This window comes from Umbelopsis ramanniana (genome assembly GCF_025399195.1).
Source record: "Umbelopsis ramanniana AG unplaced genomic scaffold K450scaffold_81, whole genome shotgun sequence".
In the NCBI taxonomy this organism is placed as follows: Eukaryota; Fungi; Mucoromycota; class Umbelopsidomycetes; order Umbelopsidales; family Umbelopsidaceae; genus Umbelopsis; species Umbelopsis ramanniana.
Window position 1 is genome coordinate 13122 of NW_026252167.1, and position 22522 is coordinate 35643.

General features: G+C 43.5%; 8 protein-coding genes across 8 annotated transcripts; 2 read left to right on the forward strand and 6 right to left on the reverse strand.

Annotated features, from left to right (window-relative positions):
- Positions 1 to 45: 45 nt before the first annotated feature.
- Positions 46 to 4215, reverse strand: K450DRAFT_202631 (uncharacterized protein; the record flags this gene model as incomplete). Its single annotated transcript, XM_051584694.1, has 12 exons — positions 46 to 1461; positions 1538 to 1732; positions 1820 to 1971; positions 2068 to 2169; positions 2235 to 2627; positions 2672 to 2718; positions 2787 to 2891; positions 2961 to 3432; positions 3513 to 3627; positions 3692 to 3775; positions 3841 to 4032; positions 4120 to 4215. 12 exons carry the CDS (start codon positions 4213 to 4215, stop codon positions 46 to 48), a joined length of 3369 nt encoding a protein of 1122 aa, XP_051440704.1.
- Positions 4216 to 4392: 177 nt separating this feature from the next.
- On the reverse strand, positions 4393 to 5827 carry K450DRAFT_202632 (uncharacterized protein; the record flags this gene model as incomplete). The annotated part of the gene is made up of 6 exons (XM_051584695.1): positions 4393 to 4689; positions 4757 to 5166; positions 5236 to 5285; positions 5348 to 5450; positions 5508 to 5666; positions 5758 to 5827. 6 exons carry the CDS (start codon positions 5825 to 5827, stop codon positions 4393 to 4395), a joined length of 1089 nt encoding a protein of 362 aa, XP_051440705.1.
- Positions 5828 to 7038: 1211 nt separating this feature from the next.
- Positions 7039 to 7716, reverse strand: K450DRAFT_202633 (uncharacterized protein; the record flags this gene model as incomplete). Its single annotated transcript, XM_051584696.1, has 3 exons — positions 7039 to 7146; positions 7236 to 7433; positions 7513 to 7716. 3 exons carry the CDS (start codon positions 7714 to 7716, stop codon positions 7039 to 7041), a joined length of 510 nt encoding a protein of 169 aa, XP_051440706.1.
- Positions 7717 to 8658: 942 nt separating this feature from the next.
- On the reverse strand, positions 8659 to 10155 carry K450DRAFT_260398 (uncharacterized protein). The gene is made up of 2 exons (XM_051592154.1): positions 9695 to 10155; positions 8659 to 9610 (listed from the first exon to the last, which is right to left on the reverse strand). Exons 1-2 carry the CDS (start codon positions 10141 to 10143, stop codon positions 8836 to 8838), a joined length of 1224 nt encoding a protein of 407 aa, XP_051440707.1. The 5' UTR covers positions 10144 to 10155; the 3' UTR covers positions 8659 to 8835.
- An 18-nt stretch (positions 10156 to 10173) lies between these two features.
- Positions 10174 to 13611, reverse strand: K450DRAFT_260400 (uncharacterized protein). The gene is made up of 14 exons (XM_051592155.1): positions 13543 to 13611; positions 13374 to 13478; positions 13216 to 13310; positions 12945 to 13155; positions 12809 to 12880; positions 12665 to 12752; positions 12463 to 12596; positions 12260 to 12396; positions 11976 to 12180; positions 11784 to 11908; positions 11341 to 11721; positions 10892 to 11259; positions 10768 to 10819; positions 10174 to 10654 (listed from the first exon to the last, which is right to left on the reverse strand). The coding sequence occupies exons 1-14, from the start codon at positions 13591 to 13593 to the stop codon at positions 10459 to 10461; spliced, it is 2220 nt and encodes a 739-aa protein (XP_051440708.1). The 5' UTR covers positions 13594 to 13611; the 3' UTR covers positions 10174 to 10458.
- Positions 13612 to 13772: 161 nt separating this feature from the next.
- On the forward strand, positions 13773 to 18600 carry K450DRAFT_260414 (uncharacterized protein). The gene is made up of 16 exons (XM_051592156.1): positions 13773 to 13905; positions 13974 to 14379; positions 14446 to 14734; positions 14804 to 14917; positions 14984 to 15088; positions 15153 to 15292; positions 15364 to 15630; positions 15693 to 16201; positions 16266 to 16364; positions 16435 to 16574; positions 16634 to 16723; positions 16789 to 17406; positions 17485 to 17810; positions 17878 to 18129; positions 18193 to 18409; positions 18493 to 18600. Exons 1-16 carry the CDS (start codon positions 13797 to 13799, stop codon positions 18511 to 18513), a joined length of 3702 nt encoding a protein of 1233 aa, XP_051440709.1. The 5' UTR covers positions 13773 to 13796; the 3' UTR covers positions 18514 to 18600.
- A 50-nt stretch (positions 18601 to 18650) lies between these two features.
- K450DRAFT_260420 (uncharacterized protein) lies at positions 18651 to 20360 on the forward strand. The gene is made up of 4 exons (XM_051592157.1): positions 18651 to 18962; positions 19038 to 19477; positions 19546 to 20009; positions 20089 to 20360. The coding sequence occupies exons 1-4, from the start codon at positions 18693 to 18695 to the stop codon at positions 20256 to 20258; spliced, it is 1344 nt and encodes a 447-aa protein (XP_051440710.1). The 5' UTR covers positions 18651 to 18692; the 3' UTR covers positions 20259 to 20360.
- A 2-nt stretch (positions 20361 to 20362) lies between these two features.
- On the reverse strand, positions 20363 to 22464 carry K450DRAFT_260424 (uncharacterized protein). The gene is made up of 7 exons (XM_051592158.1): positions 22061 to 22464; positions 21718 to 21896; positions 21563 to 21651; positions 21346 to 21499; positions 21055 to 21280; positions 20877 to 20987; positions 20363 to 20813 (listed from the first exon to the last, which is right to left on the reverse strand). The coding sequence occupies exons 1-7, from the start codon at positions 22064 to 22066 to the stop codon at positions 20499 to 20501; spliced, it is 1080 nt and encodes a 359-aa protein (XP_051440711.1). The 5' UTR covers positions 22067 to 22464; the 3' UTR covers positions 20363 to 20498.
- Positions 22465 to 22522: the final 58 nt, after the last annotated feature.

Below are 22522 nucleotides of genomic sequence, written 5' to 3' on the forward strand. Positions count from 1 at the left end.
AAGTGGTCCGATAATGCCTTGCTTTGCCATGCTTTGCCTGTCACCCTAACCCAAGGTCGTCCGTTTCCCAATGCCTTTTGCAGCCTCTCCTGATGGCAGCTCTCCCGTACGACCTGTCACAAATTCATCATAAATGGCCTTCAAACGTCTATGTTCATCTATGGTAATAGAAGGTCGCGTGTTTTTAAGAGACTTGTTAAGGTGCTCCAGAGTGATGACGGCTGCGTGTCTTTTTTCCTCTAGTTGCTCGACTTGTTGGCGTGAGATCTTGTTAGTGGCAGCGGATGAACTGCCCGAATATGCTTTCTTGATCATATTCAATCGGGATTCTATTTGCCCTCTCTCTGCAAGGGTAAGCGGGGCCTTCTTTTCCAGCTCATTGCTTCCGCCCAGCATAAGGAAAGAACTTTTGGTTTCTTGTGGCTCATCGGAACCTTTACTGCGTTGTTCGAACGAGTCAATGGCAATGGCACTATGGATAGACTCCAAGTGAGCATTGTACAGGAATGCTTGCAGATCAGCCCCAGACAAGCCTTCCGTTAGCTCTGCATAATGGTTCAGATCGACGTTGTCAGACAGCGTCATTTTTCTGCCCAGAGCATGAAGAATTTCAAGTCTTTCTTCTATGGATGGCATGCCACAAAGCAATGCTTTGTCGAGACGACCGGGACGTAAAAGAGCTGGATCAATTAGATCAGGTCTACTTGTGGCTGCTAGTACGTATACACCGTCCAATCCTTCGGCACCATCCATTTGAGTAAGCATTTGGTTAACCACTCGGTCAGTGACACCAGTGCTATCGTGACCTCTTCTTGGGGCAATGGAGTCGAATTCATCAAAAAAGAGAACACACGGCCGTGCTGCTTGAGCTCTTTCAAATAGATCACGAACAGACTTTTCACTAGCGCCAATATACTTGTTGAGGAGTTCAGGTCCCTTGACACTGATAAAGTTCAAGCCACATTCTTTGGCAACGGCCGATGCAAGTAAGGTTTTACCACATCCAGGATATCCGAAGAGAAGTAAACCTGAGCGCAATCTCAACGGGCAATTAGCAAAGATGGAAGCGTATTTGGTAGGCCATTCCAAGGTTTCCAAAAGCGTTTTTCTTGTTTCATTCAAACCACCAATATCAGCCCAGTTGACTCCAGAGCTTTGCAATTTGACACCTCTTAAAGAGGACGGAACAAAACCTTCCTGGGCGGTTTGGAAATCTTCTTGTGTAAGTGTAAAGGGATGGGGAGGAGTTTCAACATCTATGCCAGAGTCAACATCGTCACTTGAGTTATTCAAACGCTTCTTAATACTTCGAACTGCTCCTTCGTGAACGGCTCTTTCAATCAGAGCCTTGAGATCCGCTGCCAAATATCCTTCAGTCTCCGTCGCAACTGAAACCAAATCAATTCCTACCAAGCTCTTGCTCAATCGCTCAGGCCCCCTAGACATAATGGCATGCAAAATCTAGATTGAAATGAGTTAGTCCATTGGGGATACTTTCTCATCAATAGGGTCATCAGGGGATGTACTGTAGCCGTACCTGTTTGCGCTCATCCCTACCAGGGGGATTCAGATGAAACAATTGATTGAAAATGTGATTGGTGACAAGAGAAGGATGGATGGATTGTTGCTGCTGAGATGTTGCGATAATAACAATAGGGTGTCTGCTTGTCATTGTTTTGGTAATATGCATAAATATTTCTGCCAATTGTTTGGCTCTGAATGAGTCTGCATGCTGTGTCAAATGGGCAGTTATAAATAGAATGAGTAGGTGTCACTTTTTTCCATAAATTTTCAAGATATCGCATGCGCGTCTACTCACCTCAACTTCTGCAGGTATAAGTCTATCAATGTCGTCAAAGAACAGGATAGAAGGTGCGTGCCAGGCTGCTTCGTCAAACCATTTTTGCAGTTGATCTTTCAAGACAGGAACGCGCTCATCAGCCACATCCGCACAGTTAATTTCTATAGAGTCTATATGCCGTAAATTACATTGGGGGGGAGGTCAGACATATGAAACCACAAGTGGTACCCAAATAGCACGAGATGTAGGAACAATTAGAAACTTACATGTCAAAGCATGTCGATCATTCTTCAGTTTGTCAATCACTTGGTCTACTATACTCGTTTTGCCTGAGCCATGCGATCCCGTGAGTAGGACTCCTCCAGAACCTATACAGGGGCTTCATTAGCCATATTATTGAAATAGAGCGCATTCATTTTGAAGTATCCCTTACCAGGCACAGATAGCGCAGCTCGGAGTGAATTATTAACGGCGGTTGTCTTTGTATAATCGAAAATCTTATTGAATGTTTCTTCAACACCACCCAAGACCAGCTCGGACGGAACTTCAGGGCTAGTTTCCGGCTCGTTACTTTTCAATGATTGTGCGTTTCCTAGCTCGACTTGGCAGCCTTCCAGTTGCTTCCTTGAGAACACACAATACTGCTCTTCATCCACCCCGTTGATGTGTGGTGTGCTACTACCAAATAAGCCTTTTCTGGCCGTATTAAATTGTATCATGGCAAGCCCAGAATCTTCAATGTATAAACAAGAGTTGTTGGTAAGGACGATGCTGTCGGCAGTTCCTTCGAGAAGTTTTCCTGATAGATGCACGGTAAATGAACTGACTGACCAAACCTTCAGATTTGTAAACCACCAGTTAGTTACTTACCTTTAATTGAGGAGATCAAATCAGCACCCTTTATCTCATCGTTATGGCTATTAAGTGGAAAAGCGTGTGGTTAGATCTGATGTTATAAAGCCAAATGAAATGGTCTCGCACTCACTTTGCACCTAAACCGAGCTTTAGATTTGAAGTTGTTGCTTTTGATGTGATGCTTCTGACGATCAAGCTAGTTGGTGTTATTGGCTTGATAGCGATCACAGATAGCCTACACCATTACATAAGTTGTTAGCAAAGATTATATAAATGCTCATGATAGCCCATTATTCTAACATACTTGACAATATCGTAAGCTTTGATGCCCAGTGTTGTACATGTGACTGGGTCCAAGTAGACGTGACTTTCAGGAACGGTTCGGTCAAGCACTACGTTGGCAAAGGTAGCTCTAGCCTTCTCAGTAGATGAAGAATCGCTCTCCTTTTCATCCTCTGGTTGTTGCTGGGTATTGGATTGCTTGTCGTTTTGAGCATAAGCAGGAATAACTTTGGTTACTCGAACATGTACACAATCCTTGATAGCTTCAGCTGAATCGGGATGCACATGGATTTCCATACCAGCGCAAGATTGCTTGATGAAGTTTTTGGGGAGTGTTCGAAGGCAGACATGTGGTGAAGTCTGTTGTTTCTTCAAATCATTGATAGCAGTGGATTCATCTGATCCACTGGGGTTGGTGTTGCGCACTTTTGGAGCCACAATGACTTCAGAATTGTTGGTAAGCTTCGTATAAGGAACCTTGGGACTCATATCGCCTTTTGGAAAGTGAACAAGAGGTGCATAGATTAGTCCATTGCAACCGGCTACATTTTTCATGCTTTTGCTGCAAACTTACCAATTTGTAACCTCACTAGCGTGCGACCGTGGATCCAAATAGTGATAAGTTGATTAGGGTATACCACTCGCAACTGGCTTAGCAAATTCTCCTCCACGTAGCCAGCATGTAATTCCTATAACACTCCTAGTGAATATCACGCCGTCTGATGACAACCACGACCTCAATTGTGCACATACCAATATTTCCCAATCGTCTTCCGTGTAAGGCTCTACATTGACGGTGTCGCACTCAGGTGTGTTGCGACAGAAATCGACGGATACCTTGAGAGCAAAATCTTTAAAAAATGGATCTCATCATCATCTTATAAACACCTCAAAATCCTTACCTTCTGGCCGTTTGTTATTCCGATGGCCTGTGCGAATTGTGGATCCAGTTCCAAGATGTCCATCGGCTTTCCTCCATTCACAAAAGGAGCATTAGCAGGCACCTTGGAAGACTCTCCAGACCATCCCACGTAGACCTTCTTTGTATTCTCTCCTTCCTTCCAACTCAACTCCAGAATGACATTTTGCGGAACCTAGGGATACGACAGAACAATACCGGTAGAATGAGTGGGGTAGTCTCGCAAGTGGTATTCAAGTAGTATCCATAACAGCCAACGTACCTTTTTTTGGTCAAGCAGCGAGTTTGACCAAGCAGCTGGAAGATTAGCGAGACAAGAGCGTAATGGGGTCAACTGTATTGACACCTGCTTAGGCATGGTTTGCGACAAAAGACAGGTTCTGGTAATAAAGCGTCTTACTCATACGCAAATGCGGGGAAGCTTTTTCTTACAACTGGCATATCACATGACAGAATGAAATTCGGCTCTCACATGAAAAAAAAGCTTTATTGACCCCGCTCAATTTTTGACAGATTGTTCTTCCGCCGTACTCGACTATGACATTTCTGCCTCCTTCAATACTACTTTTTGAGAAGCCATACGGGCTTTCAGCAACGTAGGATTATTTATCAGCGTTACAAAAAGAAACCAGCGAGTGCGTGCACGTTTTTGCGCTTTGGATTTGACTGCTTCCTTTGGTCCCTTGTCCATATTACTGCTTTCAATGTCACTAAACTTCGCTTGGTGCCTTCTACATTTCTTGACCAACTGGTCACTGGCTGCCTCTTTCTGAACCAAAGACTGAATGAAAGATAGAATGATTGGGTTGTTATATTCGTGTTCAGCCAGAACCTAACGATGAATCAATAACACGTTATATTTGGTAAACGCTGTACTAGGATGTACCCTTTCAACTTACCATACCACAGTAGGCAGCAAAACCAGCATCACCACGACGAACACCCCATGTTTCAGCGTTACGGTCCACTCGAATAGAGAAAATAGGATATCTGAATATTAGCTTGATACTTCGAAGCAAGTACGATGTCAGGGCCCTAGTCATGGCTGTGAACATGAGGAAGTAACAGTAGTGCATGAAGGGAGCGCGATTTTGTACTGCCATCCTAGTACCGTTTTCCACAAAGATCAGAAGAGTAATACGTCTTTGAATCAGTTGGACTACCAAAGATACGAAGAAGGAAGAGAACCAAATTCCGACGGTAACTCGATGGAAGATGATGTGCCTAAATCTATCCAGTTCAATAAGCAAAGTGACCGCAGTCCCAATCAATGCAATCTCCACCATGAAATATAAGGTGCCGGTGAATCCTAAAAACAATGTGAGTCCAAAGCATTAGCCATCAAACCTTTGCTTTACAGATCTTCGTTTCATCGTACCAAATCCAACGCAAGCTCCAAAGAACCGAATGGCATCATCTAAGATTGTGCTATTCAAGAAGTCAGTATACATGGGCATTCCAACACTCCCATATTACGAAAGGCTACTTACTCGTTGTTTTTCTTTCCTTTGAAAATATTGTAATCACCTTTGCGAATGCGAACAATATCCTTAGTAAATCGTCGCAGGATGCCTAGGCTGAAGAATATGGCGACTTTATGGCAATATCAGTTATACGTCCTGAGTTAAGTAAAACAAGGTGGTAGCTTACATATTCCAGCTCCAAATCCGGCCACATAGATTGATACTTGCATTAAGGTAAATGATTCGAGAGCGAAACGCATGGGGTCAGAGTTTGATTGCAGTTTTGCGGCAAAAGGAGCAACAGAGCAAATTTGACGCGGAACGAATCCACCTACACCGAGGAGTTCTGTCATAAGAATAACAATCTGTAAAAAATTGTTTGAGATTAGTTCTTTCCGCTGTGGACTCTACTTCAGGATATGCTTTTACTGGCATACCAGCTGGCATTGACAATATATAAGCAGCGCCAAAGAGGCCTTCACAACCAGAGGAATTCTGAAAGGACATCTTAAGTATTTCATGCGAATACTAAATAAATGTAGTTTTATCGGCATTCGTACCTAATATGTTCATGCAATCCAAATTGATTAGCAATATATCTCTTGCACCGCTGTAAAATCGGCAGCTTTGTTCGGCATTTAGTCTCTCTGTGCCACGTAGGAATTTCTCTTATATAGCTGTTTATTCGCTGTAAAAGGCTGATACTAGTCTTGCGCTGAGAAGGGATGATGTGATGTTAACACTTCTTCAATTGTATGGCCACCTGCTTCCTGAATACAATCTTGCGGTACCTCTACACTATACTGTTTTCTCAATAATTCTTTGACATATTCTTCCTCGGCGTTTCCAGGGTCAAGACAGCGAGATTGGCAAATTATGCATTCTTCAAATCGTATGGCCATTCGCAAAAAGTATATGACGGTCGCTAAAAATGCTGCAAGTGTGACTAGGGCCATCAGAACGTTCAGTGCCAGAAATCCACTTTCTCTTGCATACGTTATAGCAAAGAATGGCAAGTCGATGGAAATACGTAGGCAGAGTAGACATATCGAGGTATAGAACCCAAAGATATTGGCCATGCGTGATCTATGGCTGGCATGAAAGCACAGAAATGCCTGCCTTGATTGTGATTAGATCCTAGCTTTTGAGTGGCACAATTTTTAAGCGTTCTCACCGGATAAAATAGGACAGCGTAGAGGAAAAACGAAATGAATAGCTCTGCAATAGAAAAAAATAAGATATGGCACTATTAAACATCAGCTCAAATTCAGTGACTGTACCAATAATTTTCATTGCACGAGGTAGCCAGGAATCAAACATATTGGATTGTGATCGGAGTAAGTTCCAGGCACCATTGAAGATGAAAGAACCTGTGTTGCAATAAGAAAGATCAAAACGAGCATTGACAAGAAATGAGTTGGTAAAAGATATGATCTCTATTTACCAATCATAACGAATAAGCAAAGCAGAATCGGATGGCATGGTTGACGGCACAAGAAACGCAATGGGCTTTGAAGCAATACAAGTGTTGTTTAGGTGGTGACCCCCTCTATTCTAATAACTACAGGTACAGAGGTCTTACTCTGGAAAGCGGAAGTTCGAAAAGGTTTTTAGAGTGCCGAAGACCGCAGGAATTAATATAAAGTTGCCTAGTGCTACATATTGGAGATGAGACGCAGCTAAAGGAGAGAAAGAGTGAATGAGCTGTCGTGCGTATGTTAGAGCACTTGCATAATCTTACCGACTGCGCAGAACTTGACAACTGTAGTCCGTGCCATGTCAACATAGATGCCTGCGTAGATATAGCCAAAACACATTGGGTTGGTCTGTGAGGAGTAGATAGCAATTTGCTAGAGCAGCTCTGTGAGGTGATGATTTAATTTCATTGCCATACATTGAGTCAATGGTAGCTTACGATTGTTCGAGTTCTTGGCGGCAGAGTGATATCCGGGATGTCAAACTGATTTCTTAGCACTCCGCTTGAGCGATTAGCAATACGTATATTGTTACCATCTAGAAATTGATAGGTAATGATCATCGCACGATCGATTACAACACCAATAACGATAGATCCTTTGTCAGGAATATTCATAGAAGGTAGTAGGGTCAAATTCTATGCCACGTACAATTGGTAAGTTAGTTAACAGGTTTCAAGTTATACGTTTTCAGCATCACTCCCTGCATAACCATACCACAGAAGCATTATCTACGAAGCTTTGCATATACCATCCTTGAACATGGACATTTTGAATCATGGGAGCATCGACGACACCAACAATCTTATCGCCTGTACGGTTGTAGGTACTACCGTCATCATAGTAGACGTCGCTGAATTGTTTCCTAGGATTTGGAGCACAGCATCCACCGACTGTTTGTTGTGCAACACGATCAGCCATTGCTGCTCATCAAATGCATTACCTAATCCTCCTTTCCCTTCTGTTACCTGTATCGACTGAGATTTCATTAGGGTTCAAAGTAATGTTGACTTGTTGTTGGGGATAGTATATCCAATCGTCAGGTTGGAAAGTTTTCCATCCTCCAGTGGAGACGGGTCCATTGATTGAAAGGCATTGTCCATCGTACAGAAGGTTTTGCTTTCTAAAGATGAGAATTTAATGCGGAAAAGCGCAAAACGTTTACTGCAATTAACAATTGATTTTCACATTTGGGAGTCTAGACACCAGTATAATGTAAAATTACCCGTTCAAAGCTAGCCAGCATTGGGTAGAGAATCCGCCTGAGGCTGTTAAGGAAAAATGGTTGGACAAAATTCTATCATTGTGTGACCTGTAAACAAAATCGGATAAAATTCGCGTACCGTCAACGAGCTTCAACGTCCAAAAGCACACAAAGATCAGCGCTATTGTCCGTGACATAGATTTAAGATTACGATGAGTGAAGTAGGTTCTTATTATGAAGTTGAACTGCACACATTCTGTAAAATAGTAAAATAAATGAATACAGATGTAAAGGGGATTAGCAGTATAGGAGACAAAATCGGAGAGTACGGTTTTGCTGAGCAAGGAAAAAAAAAGGTTGGCCAAACATCCTTTCCGCGGGGTGGCATCGAAGGTTGCCGTAAGCTTAATAGCAGACCGGTTTGAAGAGATTTACAATGTCAGCTGATGCATCTGCTTTGTTTGCATGCGTTAGAGCATTTTTCCCCACAATATTGAACAAGGTTTTTGTTCCCGTCAATGACTTCCCCCCCCAAAAAAAAAAAACGTCAGTTGGCGCAGACAGAAGTTGCTGGAAATTATGTAACAAATTCGTCAAAATGAGTGCTCCGCGCGGTGAATGGAAAGTCAACCCCTTTGCGGAGAATTGGATGTGGTATGTGCGATTTGGAAACATAGATATATGGAGGATTTTTTACTTGTTTTGAGTGAGAATAGAGAAATAACAGAGCATTAGATACAAATGACTTTAGGGAAAAGAAGTAAAATGGGGCTAGCGCCAATATGGCTTTTTTTACAAGGGAATATCAAAACAGATTGAATGTTCGCACGACCTGATTAATTGAAAATCTGCACCTTAATGGCGCCTGTTCGGTAGTCTGAAGCAATCTCGAAAGCCTCAAGGGCTTCCTTAAAATCAAAACGATGGGTGACCAAATGCTTGATATCAATTTTACCGCTAGCAACCAGTGAGACAGCAGTAGGATATGTGTGATGGTAACGGAAAAGACCTTTGATGTCAACTTCTCGCATGGCAAAGCTGTTGACTGGCAAAAGTTGGTCATTCTTGCCAACACCCACCATACAGCAACATCCTCCATCACGGGTGGCCATGATAGCTGAGCGGAAAGAGCTCTCTACACCGGTACATTCTAAACTGTAGTCAGGAGCAGATCCTAGCATAGAACGGATTTCCTTTGCTGCCTCTACATCCTTCTTGGTGGGGTCAACCTTGTAGACGTAGTCTGCACCCATTTGGCGAGCATACTCGAGACGAGACTCTTGCATATCGGTGATGATAATGGGGCCAACACCAATGGCCTTTGCAACAGCCAACACGATCAATCCAATAGGTCCACTGCCACAGATGAGCAAAGACTTTCCAAACCGAACACCAACACGTTCACAGGCGGCAATAGCGACAGAAAGAGGTTCCAACAAAGCACCCTCTTCATCTGACACGCTATCGGGAAGCTTGTACAACCATCTAGCAGGGTGGGTAATGTAGTTGGCCAATACACCGTGATGAGGGGGAGTGGACTTGAAAACAACGTCAGGGCAGAGGTTGTAATGACCGGACATACACTGCTCACACTCAGAGCATGGAATTCCTCTAATATGTGGGGTACGTAAATCTAGTTAGTATTCAGGCCTAACTTTATGTTGCTAACCGGAACTCTGTTTGCGTTATACTTACGCCTCAATGGCAACACGGTCGCCAACCTTGAGAGTACTGACGCCCTCTCCGACTTCGGTGACAATACCCATACTCTCATGGCCAAGGATAATAGGATCAGTGACCTCAAAGATACCAATAGCTCCATACTTCCAGGTGTGAACATCCGAACCGCAAATTCCGGTAGCCTTGACCTGGACTTGCACTTCGCCCTTGGCAGGCTTAGGAACAGGGATTTCGACCATTTGAAGGTCGTCCTTCTTGTTCAATAGAACAGAGTAGTTCTTCGTGTTCTCATCAGGAATCTTGTATTCATGGGTGGTACGGCACTCAGGTTGAGAGGATTCTTGAGGGACGGTCTTTCCATTTGCGGGGGATGCGGAAACTTCGCCGGAAAGCTTGGCAGCCTTGGGCATAAGGCTGGACAATGTAGGCAACTGAGCACTAGTGAAGGCGGAAGGAGCGCTCATGTTTGATGAAGTGGAAAGAGAATAAACTGGTGCCGCCGGAAAGTCTGCTTGTCTTTTTATATTCTCTCAGAAAAGCTCTGGAACCACGGTCGTGCGGTGGGGGACGAGTTTAAGCAGGGATTTCCTAACGGGGAATTCAGTGGCAACATGATTGGTTGAAAGTTCACGCTGCAACCAAAAACAGATTTGCCAAAACTTTTAAACTCTTCACGATTTGCCAAACGGTGAATGAAAAAAATATAAAGCTTCAAAATTAGAAGAAGCGTATTGTATTGACAATCGGAAGTTCATTTTTTTTTACTCTATATGTGACGGTTATACGCTACTAGCTTCATCGCTCTTATTCATATTGGCCATTTGTTTATGCTGTAGTTCAGCGGGTGCATGTTCCGGCTCAACGTCAAATAGCCGCAAACTAAGTGACTTCTTTTCCTTCTTGTTTAACAGCAGGTTGAACGATACCCGAGCTTTCCAGACCGGTAAGGTTAAGGGCAACCACAAGCCACGTTGCCTAGAACGCGATTATACCGTTAGATCCATGCCGTGTTCAAGGTCAGTCGTCGTAGCACTACTATTTATACACCGTATCCCCCAAAAGCAAAACCCCCTGTAGAAAACACTTACTTGCTGTCGCTTAGCTTGCTGGTGTCATAACGGAAAATACAGCATCCTGGTTCTAAAATTACGTTTAGTGTTAGAGCCGACATATATGCAATCTTATGTATGACATAAATGTGAAACAGCATACCAAGGGCAGTGAGACGTTCTCTGCTCTGTTCGTCAAATTCTTCAATCAAGGGGAACGCTTTGGTGACCACCGCTCTGAGTTCGTCAGTAGATAGATCGAAGCATCGTTTTTCCGATACGTAGGGGGAGATCAACGAAAGACCGTCCGATGAGATGCGTAGAGGACAACCGCCATCCATAGGTGATCCTTGACGAACAAAGACCTTGACACCAGTATTGACTAACCGCAGTCTCTTGGCGGCTGGTTGGCTCAAGATGGTCTTGACTGATTCTGATACGAAGTAGATGGTACGGTTTCTGGAGTTACCTTCCATTGAGCGCAACAAGAATTGTGTCTTGGGGAAATTAGAAGCAAGGCCATAAAATTCACTAGAGAATTGCAGGTTATTTTTTTTGTTTTAAAAAAGAAAGTTTTAACATATTTCGTGATCGGGATTCTCTTGCACTTACGTTGCCTCAACCACATCTTCGCTGTCAGGAGACATAAGTTCAAAAGGTGCTTCCTTGAGACCTTCGGATTCCTTGGCTTTCTTGTTTGGCTTGGCCGCAGACTCTTCGCCTTCAGCGGCGGCTCGTTTGCTGGGAACTTCGACATCCTCCTTAACTTCTGGTGTACCGGGAGCAGTGCTGCTTTCATCTTCCTTTGGACCAACGTTATCCAACAATTCTTCATCTTTCTTTTCGCTTTCAATGAGCTCTTCCTCTTTGACTATCGCATCGCCCTTCATATGAGCGATGTAGGCAGTGTCGGCTCCAGTCATAGGGGACACCTTCTCAAATACAGCAACAAAGAAACCACCAGTATCCTGTTCATGGGGGTAGATTCTCACGCTGGTCATCGGTTAGCATTCTGACGCGGTAGCATAGCAATGTTATCGTCATATCACACTTACCAGCGTTCAAGGGGCAATTCATCCACATTGGCAGGTGGGAACATGCTGCGAGGATATCTTGAACGTTTTCGCTGTTCGGGGATGTCCTCCGGTGAGTCGATCCATAGTCCTTCCTTGGTCATGACCTATGAACAACGCTAAAGTAAGCTAAAATGCACCTTCTAACGCGCTATACTTTTTTTCTTCTTTTACCTTCCAAGTCTTCATACCAGGCTTGCGCTTCAAACCAACAAGTTCATTTGAAACGTCTTGGAGTTGCAAGGCTCCGTTACTCAAATTGAGAACTTCAGCAACAACAGCTTCGTTCTCAATAGGATTGAACGAACAAGTAGAGTATACGATTCGTCCTCCGACCTTGGTCAACTGAGCACCACGAAGGAAAATCTGGACTTGGGTACTGATAAAAAATAAAATTACAGTAAGGATGAATAAGTGATGCAAGATGTAAAATTTCAGCGGAATGAGGTTGTACATACGGGTGCAATCCAATACCTCCACCAATGCCCCAGTTACGCCAGATAGTTTCGTTCTTTCGGAAGGTACCGTCACCACTGCATGGAACATCGCATAGAACTCTATCGAATTGCATTTTATATACACGGCCGTTATCGTCCTACCAAAAACAAAGTTAAACCATTTGAACAATACCATGTTAAGAAACGAGGTGTAGATTACGTACCTTCAGGTGGATATTGGGGAAATGAGTTGCATCATGGTGGGTGGCTACAAAGCAAGGACTGGCAAGACGACGGCATTGATGGACAAGCATATGGCTGCGCTTGTAGTCTGCGTCATTTGCAATGACAAGTCCAGCTGTGATGATTGAGTTAGTGGGAATGAGTATCAAGTCCATAGATCATACCATCTATAATGAGACTTACTTGGAATTTCATTTTGTCTGTCATTAGCATGCACAGCTTCAATGATTTGAGCGGTCTTTGATCCAGGAGCGGCGCACATATCCAAAACCTACAAAACGAGTTACTACATAGCAGGTAGCATGGCAGCATGGAAATGTAACGTACCCATTGATGAGGCTGGACCTTGAGCAAAAGCGGTGGAATCATACTGACAGCTTCTTGGCGACTGATGTTACCCTATAACGTAACAGCTTAGGATGGGCGTGGTATCGGACAACTTCGCAAGGTAATGTTCACTTACGATTTCTGTTTCAGCAACAATAAATTTGTGGAAGGCATTGATATCGGGAGATTTACGAAGAACACCTCTCGACACCTTGAAATGCCAACCAAGATCATCAGGGTACCAGTTCAAAGGCTGGGGAGGCTGAATGATATCTCCATCGATTTCGACGTTCTGCAATGAAGGAACATAACGGTTCTTGATCTGCTCACGAAGCTCAAGGGCAGTTCTGCAAAAATGGTAAGTAAAATGTTTGGTATGAAATTCCACTTAAAATTAAGATACTCACTCTCTGCTGCCAGTGATGCGGAACGTGGTCGGAAGTGGAGTTGCTAAGACTTCATAAAACTGCTTAAATTCTTCGTCCGAAAGGATTCCTTGTTTCTATATTGCATTGGTTGAGTTTGACGAGCTTTATCATGACTGCATTTTCAGTAAAGTGAATACCTTGTAATAGTCGTAGAAAGCTTGGTTGTGCTTTTCAATATTCGGGTAGTCGAGGCGATCGCCTTGCTTTGGCTTGTCAGAGTAGGTTGAATCTGGTCTCTTTTTCTGATTCGCAACGTTAGAATGCAGTATTTATTGTCTTAGAAACGGTGAATATTCCTCAACTTACACCAGCACTGTTAGAGCCTTTTGAGCGTCCTCCTTTTCTTCTGAATCCCATTAGAGCTAAGATCAGTCGAGATCTCATTCACTACGTTTTTTTTTTTTTTTTTGAATGCTTGCCCGATCAGTGCAATTCTGTCCACGTGAATTTCGCGGTCACATATGATAGATTGGCAGGCGCGTCGCGACGCGCAGAAGGTTATTTTATTTTTTACAGCGTGGCCGACGTTCCTTGTCTCGAAATCTTTGTCCGGTTCAAGAATGGGGAGAATCATTCGCCTTGAGCTCGACAATTTCAAATCCTACAAAGGACACCAAGTCATTGGTCCTTTTCATAATTTCTCATGTGTCATTGGTCCAAATGGAGCTGGTACGCAATACGTTTTGTACCTTGACGTGTTGGCATTTCAACCTTTTTAACGTGTTCACCACAATTAGGTAAATCTAACCTTATGGATGCCATTTCCTTTGTCTTGGGCGTCAACTCTATGCAGCTTCGGTCCCAAAATCTCAAGGACTTCATCTACCGTGGAGGGGCTATGCATGACGACCAAGAAGCGGAAGGGCTTTCGCAGCGAGAAACCAGACGAAAAGCCCATGTCAAAATCGTGTATCAAGAAGACGGTGGCCGGGAAATTCACTTTCTCAGAAGTGTCAATTCCAGAGGTCAATCCGAGTATAAGATTAATGACAAAGTTGTGCTTTGGACGGCCTATAATGCTGCACTGGAAAAGGAGAATATCCTCATTCGCGCTCGTAATTTCTTAGTTTTCCAAGGCGATGTTGAGCACGTCGCAAGTCAGAGCCCAAAAGACCTGACTTTGTTGATCGAGCATATTAGCGGGTAGGATTCCTACTTTTGTACTGCGCCAATGACCTTGTCCTCTGAACTCACATTCAATTTACGTAGGTCTTTGGAATATAAGGGCGACTATGACAAATTGAAAATCGAACAAGATCGCGCAATCGAAAATAGTGCTTTTAGCTTCAATAAGAAAAGAGGCATTAACTCAGAGATTAAGCAGTATCAAGAACAAAAAGCCGAAGCAGAGAGATATGAGCAATTGGGCGACGATATGAAGGAACAAATCGTACGCTTCCTGCTCTGGAAACTTTTCCATGTCGAGAAGAAGATTGACGACTGTGAGACTGAAGCAGAGGAGAAACGTGTTGAAATTAATACTGCATACTCAGATCAGGTACTGTTTTGAATATCTTACTCCATGCTGATCATCAGATAGAATCTGACCAATCTTTACATCTCGTAGTCATCCGTCGATGAAGATTTCAAAACTGCTAGAAAACAATTGGCTGTTCTTCACAGAGAGCGTATCAAGAAAGAGCTCAGTATCAAGACATCTGAAAAAGATCTGCAGCACTACGTAAGATCTAGGTCATATGCAGCTTCTGTTCAATCGTTCGCAATATTGACTCTTTTCCCTTCACAGCGCCTAAACGGTATTAGCCTTGACGAAAAAATTGCCCATTTGACGAAGAAAGTACAGCAGACCACTGAAAATCATGCTCGAGTGGCCAAGGATTTTGAACATCAAGTAAGTCGTGACCTGCATGTTCATAATTTCAAGTATGCAATATACTGATTATAGCTTTCAATAGAATACCATTGTGAATGGACTCGAAGATGATCTTACCAGATTGAATGCAGTTCTCCAAGAATGCAATGTCAAGCTACAAGAAAGTGTCTCAAAGTCTGGCCCTGTGTTGGATGCCAGTCAAATTGAAGAATACAATGCAAGGTACATATCAGCATGGTGCTTTTCGTTCAACAAATTTCAACACTCACATAATGAACATCTAAATTTTACAGAAAGCAGCAAGTCAGCAACCAGGCTGTTTATGAGAAGCACCAGCTTTCTAACCTTCAGCGACAGTTCAAGTCTAATCAAGAAATGACTCTCCGAATGGAAGAAAAGCTTACTGAGCTCAGAGATCGCCAAACTCACCTTGGCGACGATGAACAGGTGTTAATTCAATACGGCCATGATGTTGAAGTTCAGATCAGCAATACTACCAAAGACCTCGAGGTTAGAAAGATGGAACTTGAAGCTTTGCGCAATGAGCAATCGCAAATACTGTAAGTCTATGCTTATCATCGTTTGTATACTGATAAACCATGATTGACATTGATGTCGCTAGTGAAAAGGAGCAAGATTTGAATGATAAACTGCAAGAGACACTTCATCGGTTGATGCAAGCGAGAATTGACAAAAATGAGTCAGAGAAAGAAACTCGATTCAAAGAATGTTTGCAAAATTTGAAACAAATATATCCTGGATTCCATGGCAGATTGGCTGATCTATGCAAGCCCACTCAACGCAAGTACGACTTGGCGATATCCATTGTCCTTGGTCGAAACATCGATGCTGTTGTGGTTGACAACGAAAAAACAGCTATGGACTGCATCCAATACATGCGAGACCAACGCGCCGGTCACGCTACCTTTATTCCCATCGATACCATTGTTGCTCCTGTGGTGGAGGATCGCTTCCGCACCTTTGCCAAAGGCGCCAAATTGGCTGTGGATGTCCTCGAGTACGAAGACCAGTACGAACGTGCATTGATGTATGCCTGTGGTAATGCCTTGGTGTGCGATACCCTTGCCATTGCAAAGCACATTTGTTACGAAAGAAACCAAGAAGTGAAAGGTAAAGCTTTCGAATTTGGTAGTGCATTCAATTTCGTCCTGTGTGCTAATGGGTACCATTTTAGCTGTAACTTTGGATGGTACTGTCATTCATAAGAATGGCTTAATCACTGGAGGTGAAGGTGTATCTGCAGCAAAGCAATGGGAGGAACGAGAACTGGAAGGTAAGATATTGCTGGCAATAGTAGTGAACTTGGACCTGCTAGTAATCCAATTTCTTTATTTTTTTTAAAGGCCTTAAGCAAACTCGGGACAACTTGCTTGCACAGTTGAATGAGCTCAGCAAGAAGAAGCGACGCGGTTCTGCCGAAGAGAATGCCAGGGCTGAATGCGAAGCCCTTGAGACCAAGCTTAACTTCTTGCATGATGAATTGGTATGTACACCTGTCACAGCCTCCGTAATCAACAAGCTGCTAATTAAATCGCCTTATAGAAAGGAACGCAAAACAAACTTTCCGGTATCCGTGATGAATTGACTCACTTGAACAACCACATAGCCACAGAAGATATACCATATCAACAGGTAACTATATAGCCTACCATATGGTTTGTTTGTCATACTCAGCGTACTGATACTTGTGTAAACAGGCAAAGGATGAGCTTCAAAGACAACACCAAACCATTGCTGAACTTGAAGATCACATTATTCGTATTGAAGACGAAGTCTTCAGCGACTTCTGTTCTCGTATTCAAGTGGCTAACATTCGCGAATACGAGAGCAGCCAGGTGCGTGGTGCCCAAGAGCTCAGAGAAAAGCAGTTGAACCTAACGACACAGCGATCCAAAGTCGAGAATCAATTGTTATTCGAGAGACAACAGCTTGAAGAGCTTCAACAACGCTTTTCTAGGCTCGAGCAAACACTTGCTGCTGATGCTTCTGAAATCGAATCCAAGAACCTCGAAAAGGATGAATATCTTGGCAAACTTCAAAAGATTCAAGATAACATGACAAGGGTGGAAAATCAAGTGTCTGAGCTTAAAGCCAAGGAAGAGGCTCAAGAAAAGCTGGTTGAAGAACAGCGGAAATCTCTCTCCCAAAAAGGCCAAGAGGTTGACAAGATGATGAAGGTTGTTACAGATATGGAGACTGCTATTGAAAAACTGCATGCCGAGCGTATGTCCATCTTTAGAAAGTGCAAACTGGAGGAAATCAATATACCCCTTAACCAAGGTAGTATGGAAGACGTACCTATGGATGACAGTGAGGTAAATAGACCATCGTATGATATATGTTCTACATGGGTAATGTGATTGATTTAACCTGTGGTGCTTGCTGGTGTTTAGAATAATAGTGAAGCCATGGATCTAGATGAACCTTCCCAAATATCTACGCAAATGTCAGTGTTGTCCTCGAACTGGTCGATTGCCGTCGACTATTCAGCGCTCAGTCGTAATTTGAAGGACAACGACGATTCATCCATTGAAGAGGAGTTCCAGACCACTATCCGAGATCTCTCCGAGCAATTGGATAAGATGGCACCTAATCTCAAAGCAGTAGATCGTTTGGAAGGAGTCGAGAATCGACTGAAAGACACAGAGGACCAGTTTGAAAAGGCGAGAAAGGCTGCTAAGCGTGCTAAAGAGAAGTTCAACACTGTGAAGCAGAAGAGGTGAATATCCGACGGTAGACAAAGGAATGATATACCGACATGATATTGACTGGCAATGCGTTTACAGATACAACCTTTTCATGGACGCTTATAACCATATCTCCGAAAAGATCGATCAGGTCTATAAAGATCTCACCAAGAGTGCCAATCATCCACTTGGTGGAACAGCGTACCTGAGTCTCGAGGACAACGAGGAACCCTATTTGGAAGGCATTCGATACCATGCTATGCCACCCATGAAACGGTTCCGTGATATGGAACAGCTTTCTGGAGGCGAAAAGACTATGGCTGCTTTAGCTTTGCTCTTTGCTATCCACAGGTAAGGTTTATAGCCATCAAGATGACGCACAAACAAGTGTTTATTAACATAGATATCATCCAGTTATCATCCATCACCCTTCTTTGTGCTGGACGAAGTAGATGCAGCCCTTGACAATGCTAACGTCTCCAAAATTGCCACATACATTCGGGAACACTCTAATGATAAATTCCAATTCATCGTTATCTCCCTTAAGAGCATGCTTTATCAAAAGGCAGAAAGTCTAGTGGGTATCTACCGAGACCAGGAGATTAACAGTAGTCGAGTTCTGACCCTTTCGGTAAGTAAAAATGCCTATAGCGTTGAAGCCATCATATTACAAAACTCCATTATCTGACTGTCAAATTGGTTTCCATCTTATAGCTTGATCAATACGAAGATTAGAGTGAAAAATGATATGGAGTGATGACCAAGTATACGTAAATAAAAAATATTCGTTAATACGTCAAAGTGTTTCGACTCTGATCCAATCACATGACTACACTATTTCTGGTGGTTCTGAAATTTTTCCCTTCCACCCAGAAAGATCCTCGTCGCTCAGCAACCATTTACCATTTGTACACATGTCAGGCTTATTAGCAGCTAGTCAGAAGCTGTCCAAGGAGGAGTACAGACGACAGAAAGATCTCGATGCCGCCAGAAAGGCAGGAACAGCGCCTGCCGAAGTTGATGAAGAGGGAAGAGAGATCAATCCCCATACTCCACAGTTCATGTTGAAGGCTCCATGGTATATCGATACTGGAAAGCCTGGATTGAAGCATCAACAAGCTCCTACCAAAAAACTTGGAAGAAAGTTCGATGATGGAGGATGGTACGCAAGAGGACAGAGAGCTGTAGGTTGATGTCGTGGTTGTGTTCTTTCGACGAATTGCCCATTTTATTGAAACTTTTTTCTTTCCGCACTGTAGGGACCAGCCGCTACTAAATTCCGCAAAGGTGCCTGTGAGAATTGCGGTGCATCGACACATGCCACAAGAGATTGTGTTGAACGACCGCGAAAGAAAGGTGCACGGTGGACGGGAAAGGACATTCAAGCCGACGAAATTGTTCAGGAAGTTGACCTTGATTGGGACGAAAAGCGAGATCGCTGGAATGGATACGATCCCAAAGAGCACGACAAAGTCATTGAAGAATACGAGCGGGTAGAGGAAGAGAGAAAGAAGATCAAGGCACAAGAGTTAGATAAGCAAGGTCTGGTTAGCTCTGAAGAGGCAAAGAAAATCGAAGGAGCGAACGAAGGGTTCTCTGATGATGAATATGGTGAAGATGACGATAAATACGCCGATCAAGCTGATATGCCTGGACAACACGTCAATACCAAAACCCGAACAACCATTAGAAACTTACGGTAAGCATTTTCATTTTCCATACTGAAAAACCTATCCTCCACTTCTTCTAAACCTCTCTATCCAACAGTATCCGTGAAGACACTGCAAAATACCTTATTAATTTGGATGTTAACTCAGCATACTATGATCCCAAAACGCGCTCAATGCGTGAGAATCCTCTGCAAGACAAGGATCCCAATGATACAAACTTTGCCGGTGACAATTTTGCCCGTTACTCTGGTGATGCTCCCAACATGGCTAAAGCACAGATGTTTGCCTGGCAAGCCGCTAATCGTGGTAATGAAGTCCATTTGCAAGCCAATCCAACACAGCTTGCTCTCCTTCACAAGCAATTTGAGCAGCAAAAGGAGAAGGTCCGCGATACGAACAAGGAAGGTATCTTGGCCAAATATGGCGGTGAAGAGCATCTTCAGCGTCCACCTACGGAACTGTTGCTTGCCCAATCGGAAAACTATGTAGAATACTCAAGAACAGGAAAGATTGTCAAGGGTCAAGAGCGAGCTGTTGCCCGGTCAAAATATGAAGAAGATGGTAAGTTGGACACAGGTTCCTTTTTTTTTCCACCAGAAAAATCATCACACATCTAACTTTTTTGTTTTCTTGTTCCCAGTATACATCAATAATCATACTTCCGTCTGGGGTTCGTTCTGGGCTGATGGTAAATGGGGTTACAAGTGCTGTCGCGCCTTCATCAAGAATTCTTATTGCACTGGTTCTGCCGGCATAGCTGCGGCCGAAACCGCTTCCGCGAAAGCTTTGTTAGCCACTGGTAGTAAATAGTTTTTCATTTTCACATCGTACTTGCGGCAACAAATGGCGCTTGAACATGTGGGCCAAGTTGTATAAAATAAACATTTCTTTTTGTTAAAGTTGTTGCCTGAACCTCTTTCACATTATCCAAATGAAAGATTTATAACGAGATAGTGATGTTGCAAAGGGTATCATTTATGGATGGTGGGAAACACCAAAAAATATAAACTATGATAGGGGTGGCTACAATGTATTAAAGCGGATGCATCATCAATGTGCTGCTGCTGTATGTCTATTTGCTTCAAGTTCTATATCGCTTTCCGAGTCCTCTTCATCATGATACTCGTTGTCGACTAGTAGCATTGGTGTGCTCTCCGCCACTTGACTATACATCTGTGTTCGTCGTGGTTCCTCGTATCCGGCATCCACTTCTTGACCCAACTCAATCTGCTCTGGTCGGCGTTCATGGAACTTCATCCAATTGTAGAGTGCAATACCGAACAACGTGACGCACAAGCCCATGATGTTAACCACTGTGAGCTTGTCCCCAAAGACAATGGCGGAAACAGTAATGGTGGCCACTTCCTAAACGAGACAATATGTGAGTCATTGGGAAGGAGGTGGTCATGCATGCTAATGGATATGTACTTTGAAAATACCACAAACACTCAGGGTAAGAACAGAGGTCCGCTTGATAAGGAAGAATTCGGACATAATCATTAGGAACGCTAAGACACCGCCAAATAGCATGACCAACATCTACGAAATCAGTTAGTTATTATTTCTGTGATGGGCGAACCGAGTGTATAATAAAACGTTCATTTACCGTATGCAAGCCCTCTTTAAACGTGAGGAAAAATGCGCTTTGAAAGATGTTGAAATAACCTTCAACAAACCCGGATATGACAATCAAGATGATACCTTGGACGGGAGCAAGGTAAAATATGGATGCACAAGGATTACTTAATCCAAGACTTTCTTTTCTGAGGAGGATTTCCGTAAGCGACCAGCGCAGACCTCCTAGTACAGCACCAGCCATGACTTCCGCGAATCTAGGAATACAGAGGATGAGATTCCAATGCGAATTCACTTCCACTCAGTCAATCATGTTACGTACCCCACCACCACAAAGTCTGTTTCATCGGACACCATTAACACAACACCAGCGGTGATGATAACAATGATGGCAATCAATTTGAGTCTTGGCTGTTCGAGTTTGAACAGAAAAGCAAATATCAGCACAAATGCCAGCGTGGAAGATTTACACATGGCTTAGAAGAATTAAGGTTAGAACAAAGGCGAGAATGTGGAGGACAACTATAAAAGGCACTCACTATAAAAGGACAATGTGATTGTCTTCAAAGACAGGTTGGAAAGACCAATGTCAAGACTGGTGGCAGCTGCACACGGACAGACCTTGTAGCTGCATGGGAGCTACATGAGATAGACAATCGAGACGGGGTGTTTGTCAAAAGTGCGTACCACTTACAGATAATTTTTGGCGGAGGGACGTTTCTTGGGCTTGAACTTTGGAAGAACCGCCAAAGTGAGGCCGGCAAACGTAAATTGCACGAGCATATGCATGCTTGTCACAAACAATGGAAATTGGAAGTTGTAGTACTTCTCGGAAAACATCCATTTGTTATACACCGATAGAAACGTGGCAAACTAATTAGAGTTGAAGGTTCAGTTAGCGGCGGCAGAGGTATCGGCCCAAACCCCCCCCAAAAAAAAAATTAGAGATAGATTCATACCAAGTACCTAAAGAGATGGAGAACATGATGAGTGACGATAAGGCTTCATATTCTCGGGGTCGCTGCCTTTGGCTCAACACACATACCACGCAAGGATCCAAAACAGGTTCATTCCCTGTCTCCTCAAATTCGACTGTTTGGACGTCAGTTTGGTGGAAACATCAGCAGGTGGAATGAACGGCGACTGCTGAGCAGCTTGCACAAGCGTCGCATCTTCAGAGAATGATTCGAAATCTTCGGCATCAAACTGCTCATTAGCGGTTTTTCTGCTGTTGGTCAGAGAATCGGTTGAGCTGACGGAAGAGTCTCGGGTGGGTTTCGAATCTCCAGATAACCGGTCTCGCATGGAGAACAGAAGCATGTTCTCATCCGTGGAAGCACGGCTATGGCGACTGGGTTCCATCTGGGCGGAGGAATGAAGACAGCTTGAACGACGCTTTCGTGAAAATGAGCTCCAACGTTTAAACCGACCCAACCGCAAGTCACGTTTTTGAAAAGGGAGCTGCCTTATTGGGGCGTAGTCTATGTTTTCCTTGGCTT

What these genes read in the sequence shown, in the direction of transcription:
- K450DRAFT_260398 (XM_051592154.1), bottom strand. Translation starts at nt 10,143, where the DNA reads ATGAGCGCTCCTTCCGCCTTCACTAGTGCTCAGTTGCCTACATTGTCC. An exon ending in GACCGTGTTGCCATTGAGGC is followed by an intron (nt 9,611 to 9,694) that starts GTAAGTATAACG and finishes CCCACATATTAG; the next exon opens with AGGAATTCCATGCTCTGAGT.
- K450DRAFT_260400 (XM_051592155.1), bottom strand. Translation starts at nt 13,593, where the DNA reads ATGGGATTCAGAAGAAAAGGAGGACGCTCAAAAGGCTCTAACAGTGCT. An exon ending in AGGTCCAGCCTCATCAATGG is followed by an intron (nt 12,753 to 12,808) that starts GTACGTTACATT and finishes CTCGTTTTGTAG; the next exon opens with GTTTTGGATATGTGCGCCGC. An exon ending in GAAGATGTGGTTGAGGCAAC is followed by an intron (nt 11,260 to 11,340) that starts GTAAGTGCAAGA and finishes GCAATTCTCTAG; the next exon opens with TGAATTTTATGGCCTTGCTT.
- K450DRAFT_260414 (XM_051592156.1), top strand. Translation starts at nt 13,797, where the DNA reads ATGGGGAGAATCATTCGCCTTGAGCTCGACAATTTCAAATCCTACAAA. An exon ending in AAAAAGATCTGCAGCACTAC is followed by an intron (nt 14,918 to 14,983) that starts GTAAGATCTAGG and finishes TTCCCTTCACAG; the next exon opens with CGCCTAAACGGTATTAGCCT. An exon ending in AACACTGTGAAGCAGAAGAG is followed by an intron (nt 17,811 to 17,877) that starts GTGAATATCCGA and finishes ATGCGTTTACAG; the next exon opens with ATACAACCTTTTCATGGACG.
- K450DRAFT_260420 (XM_051592157.1), top strand. Translation starts at nt 18,693, where the DNA reads ATGTCAGGCTTATTAGCAGCTAGTCAGAAGCTGTCCAAGGAGGAGTAC. An exon ending in ACAACCATTAGAAACTTACG is followed by an intron (nt 19,478 to 19,545) that starts GTAAGCATTTTC and finishes TCTATCCAACAG; the next exon opens with TATCCGTGAAGACACTGCAA. An exon ending in GTCAAAATATGAAGAAGATG is followed by an intron (nt 20,010 to 20,088) that starts GTAAGTTGGACA and finishes TCTTGTTCCCAG; the next exon opens with TATACATCAATAATCATACT.
- K450DRAFT_260424 (XM_051592158.1), bottom strand. An exon ending in CCCTCCGCCAAAAATTATCT is followed by an intron (nt 21,652 to 21,717) that starts GTAAGTGGTACG and finishes GCTCCCATGCAG; the next exon opens with CTACAAGGTCTGTCCGTGTG. An exon ending in AATCACATTGTCCTTTTATA is followed by an intron (nt 21,500 to 21,562) that starts GTGAGTGCCTTT and finishes AATTCTTCTAAG; the next exon opens with CCATGTGTAAATCTTCCACG.